Consider the following 16,072-nt stretch of genomic DNA (forward strand, 5'->3'; position numbering starts at 1 on the left):
GCCAAGAGAAGTCCATACAAGCAGACCTTGTTAAAATCAATTGACTCTTATCTTCTTTTAGTCTCCCCATATATTTTAGTTACTTTTCCACAATTGCCTCTCCTTGTTCAACCTAGTTTATAAACCCTTAGGCCTAGCCACCTCCTGGGGTCTTCACTTTCCTATGGAGGCTCCCAGGTACATGTAAAAATCTGTATGCTCTTCACCTGTCAATCTATCTCATGTCACTTTAATTCTAAGGCCCAGCCAGAGACCCTAAGAGAGTGGAGGTAAAGTCTGGCCTTCTCTATAGCATATCCCAACTACTATATATGCCATATTTTAAAATTACATGCTCTTAGTAAAATCACATGCGAGTAGTATACCTTAAATTGGTTTTCGTACTTTTTACTTTGTCAAAGGTGCTTTCTTTCACATGCATTAGTGCTTAGGAGTCTCACAACAACCTTTGAAAAACAGTAAATCTGGGAAAATATATATAAACGTTTTTTTAAAATAGTACTGCAGTAAGATAAAAACTATAAACATATACTTCAAACTTTTGATATTATGCAATAGAAAATTCCATAGAATCATTAAAAAAACAAAAAAAATTAAACAGTTTCAATTTCAAATCCAAGTTGATAATAAATATGTTTTGAAGATTGATTTTTGTGGTCCAAATTACTAATAAGAGATTATTATTAACATAATAACTGTCCTTACCTGCTAAAGATGACATATTGATAATGATTCCGCCTTCACCTCCATTTTGCTTACTCATGTAATCCAAACCAAGATAGGTTCCACTGATAACAGAAACCTAATCCAGAAGCATAAATAGGAGAAGCAACAGAGCCATTATACTTTACCATATAGTCACACACCAAAGTTGTTATTGCTATCCCAGACACCTAGGGAGATTTCTGCAAATATTATCAATGAAAGATTTTGACATGGTTTTCTTTTTTTAAAGTTAGTCATTGACCTGGATTTTCTTTTGTTTGTCTAAAGTTGTCTCTGCAACTTTATCACATCTCTGCAAAACTTCACTTCACTTAGTTGCCCAATCTGAGATTTTATCATAAAGGTTGTATTCCAAATAGTGTTTTGTCGCTTGAACTCAATTCTCAGCATCTTCAAGAATTCTATACATTCTTTTTCTTTTCTAACTATTGAATACAAAGTTTATTTACCCTTCTTAGCATATGGTTCTCATGTCCAGGTATTCCACATTCATCTGGTCTGTTTAATTATCTTGGCTCTTGGAGTATACAATAGTAGATACTCTGAATTTCCTACACAGTTATCATTTCTTTCTTTTTTTTTTTCCTAATAAAAACTCTATTTTGCATTTGTATCCACCTCTTTCCTATACAAGACATAGGAAGGTGATCTCCCCAGCTTTAGTACAGACATTAAATTAATCCAATTCAGTCATGGCAATCTCATTCTCCTTGCCAGCGACTGGTTTAGGAGCCAGCATGTGACCCATTTCTGGACAGTGAGACCCTGAGGAGCAGTCAGCTGGTGGGGTCTGGGCTGGCAAAGGGTAGTAGAAGAGGATGCTGCTGAGAAAATTTTCTTTGCTCTTAAGAAAACGAGGAAGAAATGATTACATTACTCCTTTTTCATTGCTTTGTATGGGTGTGATGGCTGGAATGAACAGTTCTATTGCTAGCATCCTAAGATGAAACCACCATGAAGGATGGCAGGTGGAAAGATGAAGAGAGACTGGGTCCTGATGCTATCACTGAACTGCAGTGTCAAGCAGGCCTGAACTCTGTGTTGCGTGAGATCACATAACCATTTTATCCAGCTTGCGTGGGGGATTTCCTGTTACTTGGACACATGGTCTTCAGTAACTTCTATCACTTCAGTTTGTTCACCACTCCTGCAGCTGTTTACTCCTTTTGCTGGTTTACTCTGCTTCACTACTCATCTCCACGTGTAGGCACCTTTTCTGTTTTATTCTAACATGTAAGAATTCATCACTACCAAAACCAACTTGTGATATGAAACTTATATTTGAAAACTTATCTTCCCTTTTAGATTTAAGAACTCCTCTCCCTTCCAACTCAGACTTTTAAAAGGTGAAAATTTCCTTTTGACTTTTTATCTTAATTCTTATTTCTTTCATTTACAATACTGCAGAGAAAGTGATACAATAGATAATGAGTCTGAAACTGAGGGCACATATTGGTTTTACCCTCTTTTTAGTTTAAAAAGTCGTTTTGGAGTTTTCTTGACAAACATTCAGAATTGCCTCTCTACCTTAGTTCTAGAACAAAAAAGTAAATTGAAGATTCTATTCACTTAAGCCATGTGTCAGTTTGATATCAAGTAGGCTTAGGGAGAATAAGTAAAATCTCCACATGAGTCCCTTTAAAAAGGAGAAACAAAACATTAATGGTTTATATAAGAAGAAAAAATGTAGATGGCTGAAATTACTGAAGTCAGTTAGATTCTGCTAGTTTCTGCCCAAGTCTCCAGCAAGTCTGAACAGAATTTCTGTTTACGCATATTGGCGCTATGCTTTTATTCTCAGGTATTTACAGCTTTGCTGACACCCGCTTTTATGTTTTCAACATCTGCAAGATGTAGCCAGATAGGAAATTTGGGACTGTTTATTTTTAACTTTTTTTTTAAAAGCAAGATTTATTTCCAGGTCTTTGGTGAGGAGGATAAAGGATTATCTTCCTATCCATTATCAGATTAAGAACTGAGTAACTTTTCAAATGAAAACGTTCTTAGGATAAATCTACAAGACAAGGTTTAATGCTTTGGCTGTACATATATGATATTTTCACCTCTTTTCTTTTACTATAACAATCTCTTCTTTATCCCAGATTGTATATTAAAGGAAGTATTAGAAAACCATAGATAGAATAAAATGTTTCTTGTTAATATTCTAAATATATTTATGTCTTTTGGAAATGTTTATATATTTCATAGATTGGGTCATTATAATATCTAGCATCTAGAAAAAAAAGAAAATGAAAATTATAGACATGTTCTAGCTACAAACACAAAGTAGCTGGAATCTATAGTATTATTTGAGTCTGTTTTGTGAAAGTAGTTAAAATTTTGTACTTGACTCTCAAAGAAAATCCTATGTCTAATTTCATAGAGAATAAATAAAAATTCAATTATTAATAAAATGATCTAATCAACACATGCTTACTCAATATTTTGGTTATGAAGACATAATTCTTATATGTTACACTGAAATTGTAATTATGTTGTATTCTAAATCTTAAATTATGTTTTTCATTAATTAAATTATTCTATAACTTAAAAAACACTCTCTTAAATTCCCTTACACTGGGAAGAATTCTCCAGTAATAAAGATAAATGGACAAATGGTAATAGCTTATTTAATTCTTTTTATCATGTCTTCCTATAACATATATATACATACATATATGTATATATGTTCCTATAACATACATGTATATATACATAAAACGTGTGTGTGTATACATTTGCTCCTGAAATTTCCTAATATGTCATTTCCCTTATCTCCCTCCACTCTGGGATTCCTTTTAGTTTATTATGGTTCTTGTGCTACACTGTAATTTTTTTAATTCTGTCATCTAAATCATGAAACTTTGTTTTTCAGGTTTCTTGTCTTTTCTCCAACCCAATTCTCAAGGAATACTAATTTAGATGACCATTTTTTCTGAAATTTTTTTTATCTTTTATTTTTTCATGTTCAAATTTTTTCCATTTGTGCTTATTTTGGGGGTAAATATTATCGTCTTCCCCCTTGCAGATGCTACATATAATTTAGCAAGCTCTGCCTAACTATAATAGGTCAACTGGATCTTTAGATATCACAGAGTAGCAATAACACAAAGTAGTTACTAATTCAATGTGTAATAAGCATCCTTGGGAGCCAAGAAAAAGGAGTATGTTTGACAATAATGTTTTGACAACAATGTTTCTATCAATGTCCTCAATTCTTCAATTAGAAGTAGAGTGGGACAGAGGACCCCAACTCATATAGAAATGAGATAGTGAGAATGTAGAAATGTATAGGTTTTTATACCCTGGAGGGGAAATGCAATTTATTGAGTGAATATTATGTAGTAGTACTGTGCTGGATGCTTCATACAAATTATGGTTTATTTAAGCTTAATCATTCTCAGAGGTACGGAGATTACCTTCCTCCTTTCACAAACTGGGAAATTCATGAGTAGAGAAATGAAATAAAAGTTCATGAATTCTAAATTCAGGACTGAAATCTAGTTTTGACTAATTCTAAATGCATACCCAGTCCAGTGCAAATCTTTAGTCAACCCTTGTATTTCTGAAAAAAACAATCACTAGCAATAGCCATCTATTTTGTTTAATTTTTATTTGAATATACTAAGAGATTCAATATATGTTAGTTATATGTCCAAATTAGATGATAAATCCCACTTGGCTGGGATGAATTGTTTAGATTTATGAAATCTTCAAAATGTAAAAGAAGTACATTACAGAATGGCCTTATCAATATTCAAAGTTAAGTCTACCTCTGGCCAATTGTCAGAGTAACCTTTGATAGTTATACAAAGACTCATTCTTTGCTGAACATTCTTTGTGAGCTCTGAGCAGCTACAAATAGGCTGCTAGAGTTGGCTTCAGACCGAGGAGGAAGCACAGAATAGCCTAATAGAAACAAAAGATGGGGAAGAGGTTTAATGTATCTCTTGTGTGGGAAAAGTCGTGAGTTCTGCTGAGTGAAGAATAAGGAAGGAATAAATTTGGTAAGGAGTAAAAGTGAAAGAACAGATGATATTGTTGGTCAACACTGATGTATTAGGAAATCATCCAAATAGTGTATTAAAACACAAAAATGAATATCCATGTATGTAAAATATCATAGAATGGCAGTTTACTTATACAATAAATATTAATTAAACATCTACTCTGTACACAAAACAATAATTTTCTGCCTTGAAAGAGCTCATAGGATACTAGCATAAATAAAATAATTCTAATAAAATTTAAAATTGGTACGCCCTCTGTGAATGGAATAAATATGTTACATAAGATTTCAGAAGAGAGAGAGATATGTGGTGAGGTTCTTTAACTAAGTGGTTACTTTCTGACATGGACAGGAACATGGAAAAACATGCAAAAGAACACACATGGAGTTGTATAAGGAGGCAAAGTACATCCAGAGCAGAGTCTAAAAAAAATTTTTATATAAACCACACACAAATATTTGAATTATACTAACACAGATAATCAAGTTGGAAGGACAATGATTGGTCAGAATCTAATCCATTCTTGCAATAGGTGTCGCAGGTAGAAGAGGAAGTGACATGCTTTTAAGTTATACAGGTTATATCTTATTGTCTCTATGTAAAATTAAATAAACGCCATCAGTCCCTGGAGTTAAGCTAAGGAGTGACCTATGTCAGCAGAGTCCAAAGAAAAATAAAGGCCAGTTGAACTTCAAGGAGGAAGGATCCTAGAGAGTGAGTTGTAATCAAAGCAGTCAAATAAAATTCCCCTAGTCTTCCAGAATTTTCTATTTGCAGATAACGCAGGAATTTTCCAACTTGGAGCAGGTGTTTATTCATCCAGGCTATATTAAAGCAAACATGCCCTCTCAACCGGATGAAGACAGATAATTAAAATCCTATTGCCTTTGTAATAATCTTTTCATTATTTTCAGGTTTCTTTATATTAACTCTAATCATTGCACACTGTCTTCTGACATCTGATTTCTCAGGAAAGACACGTTATGTGTCCATTCTGAATGCATTGAATATAGGAACTCTATACCCTAGTGACCTTTAGCTATAAAATATCTGTAGATATTACTGAAGAAACTATTAAAAATATCAGTAGTGATGCTAAAGGGAGAAAGCTGCTGTGCAATTTGTGCCTTTTCATTAGCATAGCTAAATTAAAAAATTCTTGTCACTTTACGTGGTTTTGGAGAGCGGCATAGTTTATAAAAACATATTCTTAAAAATTCCTGAAGCTCCCAATTGGTTGTATATTCAAATTTTTTTGTTTTATCTGGCAGCCAAAGGATGTAATGAAATATGATTCATAATAAGTCAGGGGTAACCACTGAAGAGTAAATATAAAATGTACAGTTTTCTTAGCAGCAGAAGAAAATTAAAGCTATCCAGTGGAATTTAAGAAAGGAATGTAAAAAAGAACAAAAACAAAAAGAAAACTTAGTAAACATAACATATGAACTGCAGTGGAAGAAATAAATCCTAAGAGAAGAGTAAAAATAAATCTAAGTGGCTTAAATTCACAAATATAAAAAACAGATGTTCCCAGATGTGATTTAAAAAGTAAGATCTCACACTATACTGTCAGCAAGAGACAAATTTAACATAAAAGGTTACTTACATTTTCAAAATAAAGTAACAAAAAAAGATAAGCCTAGGTAAATGTGAACCAAAAGAAAACATGGGTACCAATTTCATATATGGAAATATAGAATAGATCAAAAACATTATAGGTTGCAAATTAGGTACAACTTTAAAAAAATCAAAGGTCAATAAATTATAATCACCAGCAATTTATGCTCCAAATATTATAAGTTTATAATATAGAGTCCAAACTGACAGAATTACTGAAAGAGGGAGGCAAATTAACATTTGTCATTTGAGAGATGATTGCATTCTGTTCAAAAACTGCCAGATCAAGGAGATAAAAGTAAGCAAAGAAGTAATTGACATTCAAACCAAATAGGAATATCATAAGAAAATTATAAGATCCTTTCACTTATAAGCAGAGAGAGACAAATATAAAATTAAATTAGGTATTAACTAAGCAAATTCAAAGGTGTATTAAACATTGATATACCATGATAAAGTAAGATTTAGCCAAGAGATGTAAGTATGGTTCACAGTCAAAAAATACTTCATTTCACTACATTACTAGCCTAAAGTAGAAGAAAATCATAGAATTGTCTCAACTTAGGAAAAGCAGTCATCAGGTTTCTCTAACCACACACACACACACGCACATACACACACCCGTGTGTGCTCCCACACTTATCCCAGAAGGCTTTTGAGGGAAACTTGACAAATAGCTTTTAAAGTTATTTTGAAATATGATATCTAGGAATACTTGAGACAAATTTTAAAAAGAACTGGAAAGAGGGTGTGTATTTTAAAATAGTACCTTTTGTTCTCGGTTAAAGAATTTTAGGCACCTGTCAAGTTTGGGGAGCAACTTTGTACCCTTATCAAAGCGGTGCTTACAGATTTAGCTCTTTTGTGAGGTAATGTAATTCTCATTACTTCCATCAAGTTATTACAGTTAAGTAATTACTCATGGGAATGTCAATTCAAGTCAAACATTTATTGACTAAGCACTATCTTCAAGATACCGTGTTGATTACTGAGAAAGGAACCAAGGAAAACATAACACAGTTCCTGTTTTTAAGGAGTTTATAATAACCTAGGAGAATATCATGAAGTCGGGGGCCATTCCCCGTATGTTTATACACACACAGAGGTCCCTCTATACTTTATACATGCCTGCTCAGTGAGACTAGTAAGAATGACCTTAACAAAGGCAGGGTAACTCCATTCACAGCCCAGCTCTGACATTTTGCTTTAGCAAAATGCTTTTAGGTTTGAGTTTTACTAAGCCCCAATACCTTACATCAAGTGTGTTTATAAAATGAGGTAACCAACAAACTTGTGATACAATGGATAAAACAGAAATTTTATTTCCTAATTGTACATTTTTATAATTTAAGAGCTAAATAATCATCAAACATTATGGAAATTACACAAACACACTGATTTTCAGGATAAAAGTCTTAACAAAGTCCAATAGTCACTTTAGCCTTGTTTTCTGTTACAGTTCTGGAATTAAAGATTTATTTTTTAAATAAATAAGCCAGGGGTTGGCAAACTTTTTATGTAAAGGGCCAGATGGTAAATATTTTAGGCATTGCACATCATAGGGTTTCTGTCACAATTATTCAACTCTGCTGTTGCAGCATGAATGTAGCCAGAGACAATATGTAAACGAATGACTGTAGCTGTGTTCCAATAAAACTTTATTGACATTGAAATTTAACTTTTGTATAGTCATGCACCACATAACAATGTTTCACTTGATGATGGACCACGTATATGACAGTCGTCCTGTAAGATTAGTACCATATAGCCTAGGTGTGTAGTAGGCTATACCATCTAGGTTTGTGTAAGTACACTCTGTGATGTTTGCATAACAATGAAATCGCCTAACGACGCATTTCTAAGAGTGTATCCCCGTCGTTAAGCAATATATGATTGTATTCATATATCTCATATTATTCTTCCTTTAACTTTTTTTCAACCATCTAAAAATGTAAAACCCATTTTTAGCTTGCAGGTTATAGAAAAACAGGTGGTAGGCTAGTTTGACCTGTGGACCGACTCTTAAATTATGCAATAAACCATTTTTTTCATATTTCCTTTTACTATTTTAAGATAGATTTATTTTCATAATTAAAAGTCTTGAATGTCTTCCAATTTATAAAAGGAAATGCTTTTTTCCTAGCTTTCTGTAACTTCCCTTTTTCTATATTATAGGTCATTGTAATGTTTTCATGAATATAAGAACCTTTTTCCTTTAAAAAGAACATATCGTTAAATAATTTTAGGCAATAAACATAGCTAAGATAGCTTACCAAATTAATTTGCAGCGTTTTTTCCCAGTTTTTCTCATTATTCACTCCAGCATTATTGACCAAAATGTCCAATCTTCCAAAGTGGTCTACAACTTTTCTAAAAGTATCTAATTAAAAAAAAGGGCATTATAGATACATTCATACTTTCCACATGTACATTTAAATCATATCCTATGCCCTGAAATGAATTTTTCTTTATCCGCCCTCATAGTGAAAATTACGCTCTTAGACTGTAACTTAATGCCTCGCTTCTCCAAGTGTTGTTTGTGAGGCAGCAGCATCAATCAGCATTACCTGGGAGCTTGTTAGAAATGCAGACTCTCTGGCCACCACAGACCTACTGAATCAGAATCTTAACTTTAGTAAGATCCATAGATGATTTGTATGCACATTAAAGTTCTATAAGCAGTAACGTAATGGAGTAAATTTTATCAGAGAACTGAGCATCCTAAGCTAAGAGCTCTTGGAAGTCAGTGTGGGCAGCCAGTATCTGTCTTGAAGAAGTTACTGAAATTCTGTGGCTTAGACTATGACAAACATGCTTTTCATTTAATAAGCCATATTATCTTCATAAAGCGTTATATTAAACACAAGTCTTCTCGCGTATTCAGATCCATTACGATCACTTCAGGGAGTTTTTGATATCCTAGTGAGTAAAAGTCTACTCTTCATTCAGTTGATTTTATTTGATTACTGTAATTTTATGTTTACCATTTCAGTCTTTTACTTTTCTATTATTACTGCTCTGTATTACTAGTTTGTATAAAAACTATGTTCAACCAGGGTAAAGTTTGCATAGATTCTGAGGCCTGAAGGTCACCCATTACATTGTCCAACCACATATCCAGTCCTTGACAATCCTTCTTAGCCAGTTCATAGTAGGCGTTACCATTTTTGCACTGAGAAACACATTATTTCTCAGAGAAGACTTTTACATAGTTCTATTGATTTAAACTTGCTTCCCTGGGCCTTTGAACTATTGGTTCTAGTTCTATTACTTGAGACTATAGTTAACAATTGTGATTGTTCTTCCAAATGAGAGAAATGTGTTCTCAGGTCTTGAGGCCAACATAGGAGTTCCTTGAAAAAAGCAGATCCACACAAACTTTATTTTGATTGAAACAAAATCATAGAATTATTAACAACCATCAGATATATTGAGGAGGGCATGAATTAATCAGTTCCTAAATGGATAAATTATTGTGCAACTTAATTGCCAAAAACAGTGCCAAGACTTTCTAATACACACCCTTTACAGCACCCTTTACTATACTGGAATGGGAGACAACAACAAAATAAAAACTGTTTACTTTTTCATGGAATTTTTAAACTGCTTTTTACGATTTCAAATTGATTCCAGAAAAGGTCCTCCAGTAGAAAACATCTAAGGAATCCTATTTGTTTTTTTGGCATTCCATCCTAAATATGTTCCACTCTTCAGAAGTCACACCTTATGGGAAATTAAGTTGTTAAATCTGTATGTCTAATTGCTTCTTCAATTTTCTCTCCTCATTCTGGTCTCCACTGCATTCTTTATACTCTGCTCTTACCAATGTATAATACACCATCTTCTTTCTGACATACCACTGAATTCTGGGCTCAAGCGACTGACAATCTAGCTCTTGCTGACATTTACATGCTGTGGTACTCTTTAAAATTCACGTAAATTCTCTGTGTTGCATTTTTTTCATTTGTAAAATGAGTTATGTCTAGATCATCTCCAAGAACCTTTTCACCTCTGTATTTCTATGATTTCAATGAAGTCTCCCTTGGCCCATGTCTAAATAGCTTCAAAAGCTGTAGGCAGCATTAAATCCTGAAATCGAAAGAGTCAATGTCATAATTTTCTTAAATGCAAATAAATGCTGATGTCCAGACAACATGTGGGTTTCTCATGACCAACATGAGAAATGAATGACCTTCTCCTGGTCACTCAGTATGTGTCTGAGTTTCTTCCTCTATAATCATTTATTCTTAAGGAATGTGTTTACAGCCAAGGTACTAGTTTTAAACACTGGAAAGCAAAACAATTGAAGCTAAATGTCACGTGAAACTACACAAACTCAGAAATAGCTTTCAGATGATCTATACTGTTCCCTATTCCATCAGCATGGATGTTGAGATTTGATATGAGTCTATCCTTGCTCCAAAATATCATGTGCAATTAATAAAACTTTATCCTCTGGCAAAAATCTGTGTTTACGGATCTCTTCTACTCATGCTTGCAATCCATGTTATAGATCTTTATTAGCATTTTCAGATTTTAATTACATAACCTCCTTTAAAACAATTTCCCTTAACTGTAGGGGAACACTGCCTTGTAACATAGAACTCCATTTTCACTCTCTTACAGAACATCCCAACATTTTCAAAGAAATTCACACTTCAGTGATGCTTTAAGAACAGGAGTACTAGAGTGACTTTTATGGAAGTTTTTTGGTCCCTTGATTAAACATGCACCTAACAACTGATTCAGTCTTTCAATAAAATTTTGTGAAATACAATTATTTTATTTTTCTATTTTTTGGGCCCAATCTATTTGGGCCTCAGACCAAATCTCTTTATTGTCTATGCTAATATTGTCCCTGATATTTACAAGTAGATTGGTCTATTTTAACGGAGTAGACAGAAACAGGAAAGCACTGAGGAAAGTCTGATAGAAACTTTTCTTCTGCAGTTCTAACACCCCAGTACAGCTATTATTTTTAAAGTACTATCCCACAGGGGAAAAACCAGAGAGAACATCTGGTTAAAAGCATCTAGCACATCTGTGATGATGATCCTTGATCTTGCATTCTAGTATGTTTAAAAGAGAAACACAGCCACATTTGATTGTCATTGGACTCTGTGTCTTCCAGCTTTCTGGGAGAAGTTGTTTGTCACAGTCCCTTAGCCCACTTTAACTTTCCAAGTTCCATCTGCCATTTCAATCATTTAATAATTACTGTAGCAGCATTGTCTTGGAATACACGAAGTTATTTTGATTACATTAAGTGCTGCCAAATGACTAAAAAGAATTTCTCAAGCAGTTTTGCCTGTTTTCCCCCCTTAGTTTTTATGGCTATTGGGATGTCAGTAGGAAACACAACAGTCCCAGCTATCTTCGAGGTAGCTGATCCCCAGGAGGTAGTCGAGCTGCCTGCACCGAGGCTGGCTCTGGCCCGGGCTGCCTGCAGGTTATTGCTTGCTCGGGGCGCGTTCCCCGTTGATGGGTTGATTCCCCTCTCTTACCTCTCAGTTGTTCCTGGTTAGCCACATCGCACTGGATGAAGAAAGTCTTCTGAGGTTCAAACTGCTCATCCAGGGCAGCTTTACACTTTACACCTGCTTCAAGATTCCAATCGACCAGCGCTACCTACAGACAAGAGGAGAGGAATCGAGGTGCTGCGCAGCTCTTGAAACAGTCAGACGAAGAGTAAATAAACAACAGGACGCTGCTCTCTTGAACCTGAAATTCAGCAAAGTTCAGGTTCTCTCCCAAGCGCTTTCGAGGTCTGCTCGAAAGCCTAAGCCTTAAAGTAGTTTTTGGAAGTGGCAAACTGGGCACTTCGGGGACTGCCTCCTCTTCTCCCCGGGAGCCCCTGGGCTGGGGGGGCGAGTCTCAGGGTGGGCAGACAAGTTTCTGCGGTCGGGTGCCGCACTTACCTTGGCGCCCTTGTGCAGCAGCGCCTCTGCAAACGCTCTGCCGATGCCCTGCGCCGCGCCGGTCACCAGCGCCACTTTGCCGTTCACGTGCATGGTGCGGCCGCTGCTCGGGCGGTGGGCGAGCTCGGCGTCTCGGCGCGGCCGCAGCTTTTATGGCCCCCTGCGCGCGCGCGTGCAGCCCAGCTGGGCGCTCTCCTGCGAGTGGGCGGGGATGAAACTGTCAAGCCAGCGCCGGGGAACCCACGACTGTGTCACCTGGCTCTGAGCGCTCCCAGGCGCCAAGCTTCGCGATCTTTGCCTTCCTGACTCGCAGCCAAGGCCAGGTCAGAGCCGCCCCTCAGCCTCTGGCTGCGTGACTGGTGGGGAGCTGACACGAAAAGCAGAAAGGTTATTTCTAGAAAAGATTTCCCTTCAGTGCGCTCAAGACCACCCTGATAAAAGGAGGGCAGAGGAGAGACTTGAGAGCCTGAATTCCTCCTCCCGCCCCCAAGTCCTCCCCTCCCATCCCCCCACCCATCAAAAAAACAGAAACAAAGAAAAAAGCAAAATTTTAGGGATGTTGCTCTTTTGTCTTACTCTAAGTGTTTGTCTGAATTCCCATCTCATGGCCATTGGGGTGGGGATGAAGGGAGCGGAGGTAACTAACACCATTGTTTTTTACTTAGTTGTGTTTTTGACAAACTTGTACAGATATTAGAGATGAGAAGTCAACTGAGCTCTGGCCGGAAACCCCTGAATCATATCATTTCGAGGCTGGGACTTTAGGAATCTTGTTGGCACTTATGTTTCAGATCAGTGTCCATTGTGTGTCATCTTGAGAGCGCCCTGCAAGAACTGTCATCACTGACTTGCGCAGGACTTCCAGAGTCGCTGTTACCCTGGTGAATTGTTGGTTCAAGGAATGCTTACTCGTTGAATCATAGCAGCTTTGGAGGCTCCTAGTTAAGTGTGGGACAGAGGTTCCCCGTCTTTCAGGAACTGAGTACAAGCTGTGTGCTCAGATGCGTTCAGCCAGGGCTATTCCGCTGACCTAGTCACTTTTTTTTCATGTTATCACCCGCAGGCTTCAATTTTAATGCTGTAAGCGTAATACCTGGTTGGCATTTATTTTCACGAACAAAGAAGTCTAAGCACTTGGGGAGATGGAAGTCAGGCAAAAGGCTTAAACTAACAGCAGAATGAATCCTTTGTGTACTTATTTGCTGTTTACAGAAGGAAAAGGGGGAAGGTGACTTGGTTGGCTGTGCAAGCCTGTTTGGGGAGGCCGTGTAAAATATATGTTGTCAGTAAACTACTGATGCAGAAGTCTTCAAAGTTGATTTGAAATTATGTCTTGAAAAAATGTTGAGAAATTAAGATAGGGAGAGAGATGGTTTATATTCTATCATGATAATAAAAATTGTAATGTGAAGAGTAAGTTGAGGGATCATATTGAAAGAGAACAGCAGAGGACAAAAAAAAAAAAAAAAAAGAGGAAATAAGCCAAAATCCAACACCTCCAGTGGCAGGAACAGAACACAGAAGAAAAAAAGGAACTTTTTTTTTCTTCTTTTTTTTTTTAATCAGGAAAGAACTAAGAAAAGAAGCCAAGACAGAACCACTAGGGTGACAGGGGAATATGTTGGGAGAGCAAAGTATTGCAGTGCATATGGGGAAAAATAGTTTCAAGAACAAAGGAGTGGTTAATAATGGAAAGTACTTTGCTGAGCACAAGGATATGCAGGATTTCTTGTTATTTTGAATTTTTCAGGGCAATAATTAGTGTAAGTAAATTTAGAAGGCACAGAAACCAAATGGTTGAAATTTAAGGAGAAAATGGCTAGTGAGAAGATAGATATTGCAAGGGTTCGAGACCAATATTACATGAAAAGAAATAGATTGGACAGTAGTTGGAAAGATTAGAGGGAAAATAAGTTTTTCTTTGAAGGAAGAACAGAACCAGCCCTGATGGCTTAGTGGTTCAAGTCCGGTGTTCTCTGCTTCGTCAGCCCGATTCAGTTCCCAGGCATGGACCTACACCACTCGTCTGTCAGTAACCTTGCTGTGGCGGCAGCGCACACAGAAGAACTAGAAGGACTTACAACTAGAATATACAACTATGTACTGGGGCTTTGGGAGGACAAGAAAAAAAAGAAGAAAGAAGGAACAGGAGGACTGATTCAGCTTAAAAGGCCGGGAGTGGATGAGGGTGAGAATAGGGGAACAGAAAGCAGTGTGGGGTGGGGGTGAGAGGTAAGGGCATCAGATTTGGATTCAGACAAAATGGGTTTGGATTTTGTCTCTGCTTCTGACCAGAGGTGTGATCTCGCACAAATTGCTTCAGTGCCTCAGATTCCTTATTAGTAAAGTTCCTGTAAGAATTTGGTGAAAATTATTGGGTGGTGAACATGATGTAATCTATGCAGAAATAGAAGTATAATGATGTACACCTGAAATTTATACAATGTTATAAACCAATGTTACTGCAATAAACAAAAAATTTAAAAAAAAAAGAATTTGGTGAAAATTAAATTAAATAACGCATATGAAGCACTGTTATAGAGCCTGGCGCAAAGTGATAATACATATTAGTTCTAACTCATTACTTCTGGATTATTAATAAATAATACATGAGAGGTAGAGAAAAATGTAAGAAGCAGTTTTTCTTAGTACATAGGAAGGCCTGGGATCTAGGGCACAGTTAGTACCTCTTCACCCCTTTCTTTCTTCTCAGTTTCCACTGTCCCTGCCTTGTTCACCCCTTATATTTTCTCCTGTGAAAGCAACAGCAGTTAGCCTTCTGAATTATTTCTTTGCCCTTAAATTTCTTATATCCAATTCAGTTTTCACAGTTCTCCCAGTATAAGTTGTTTCACAGTTCTCCCAGTATAAGTTGTAAAACATAGATCTGATCATGTTTAGAATTTCTTGTTTTTAAAATCCTTAAAATATGGGCCAGCCCCAGTGGCCTAGTGATTAAGTTCCATGCTCCACTTCCACGGCCCAGGTTGGGTTCCCGGGCTCAGACCTACACCACTCATCTGTCAGTGGCCATGCTGTGGCAGTAGTTCACATATGAAAAAAAAAAGAGGAAGATTGGCAGCGGATGTTAGCTTAAGGTGAATCTTTTTCAGCAAAAAAACAAAATCAAACAAAAAAAAAACCAAACAAACCCTTAAAATAGCTAGGCTGCAGGGCATTGCATAGGAGGTGGTCCCTGCTCCGTATCTTTCTGTGGCCCCTTTTTACTCTCTAGGAAGCCATGTCAGTTAAAACCTACCGCACTCTCCAAGTCTCAGGCCCTTGCCATACAATATCTGCTCACCTGCTATACTTCCCCTCCCACTTTCTTTACTTGTCTTCCAACTCAGCTATGAAGACTCTACCATGGAGACACAGATCACATTATTCTAATTACTTTGCAATCTCTGAGTGTCTTCAAGGAGAGCTGTGTCTTTTTCTCTGAATATCTCCAGCATCCAGCCCAGGGCTACTCAAAGTGTGTGCTCGAACATGTTGCATGAAGAAGAGTACAGATAAACAGGAGATACGTGCTTGAGAGAAGATGGAAAATTTGAACTGGATGGTGAGATTTCCCGTAGACTGTGGTTACGTTTTTATGCAACTTGAAAGTAAGACTGGAAAAATACATTGGTATGGTATTTTTGAAGAAGCATGTTTTGATATTTTAGCATATTTAATATTAAATGTACATTTCAACTTAAAAATATCTACAGGACATTACATATAGTGTATTCTAAAACAAAAAAAGTACTCTTTACCCAGTAAACACATCCCCCACTCCCCTGTGGTTTCTGA

General features: G+C 36.5%; 1 protein-coding gene across 2 annotated transcripts in view; it reads right to left on the reverse strand.

Moving 5' to 3' along the window:
- HPGD (15-hydroxyprostaglandin dehydrogenase) overlaps positions 1-12,577 on the reverse strand; it is a 29,992-nt gene extending 17,415 nt beyond the window's left edge. Inside the window, exons 1-4 of one of the 2 annotated variants that reach the window (XM_058550376.1) lie at positions 12,275-12,574; positions 11,861-11,984; positions 8,630-8,736; positions 706-802 (exon numbers count right to left, since the gene is read on the reverse strand). In XM_058550376.1, the coding sequence (XP_058406359.1) occupies positions 706-802; positions 8,630-8,736; positions 11,861-11,984; positions 12,275-12,367 (421 nt within the window). In that variant the 5' untranslated portion in view covers positions 12,368-12,574. Of the gene's footprint in view, positions 1-705; positions 803-8,629; positions 8,737-11,860; positions 11,985-12,274 lie in introns of both variants that reach the window. The other variant, XM_058550377.1, reaches the window with a different exon arrangement.
- Positions 12,578-16,072: the final 3,495 nt, after the last annotated feature.

This window comes from Diceros bicornis, chromosome 11 (assembly GCF_020826845.1).
Source record: "Diceros bicornis minor isolate mBicDic1 chromosome 11, mDicBic1.mat.cur, whole genome shotgun sequence".
NCBI classification, from domain to species: Eukaryota; Metazoa; Chordata; class Mammalia; order Perissodactyla; family Rhinocerotidae; genus Diceros; species Diceros bicornis.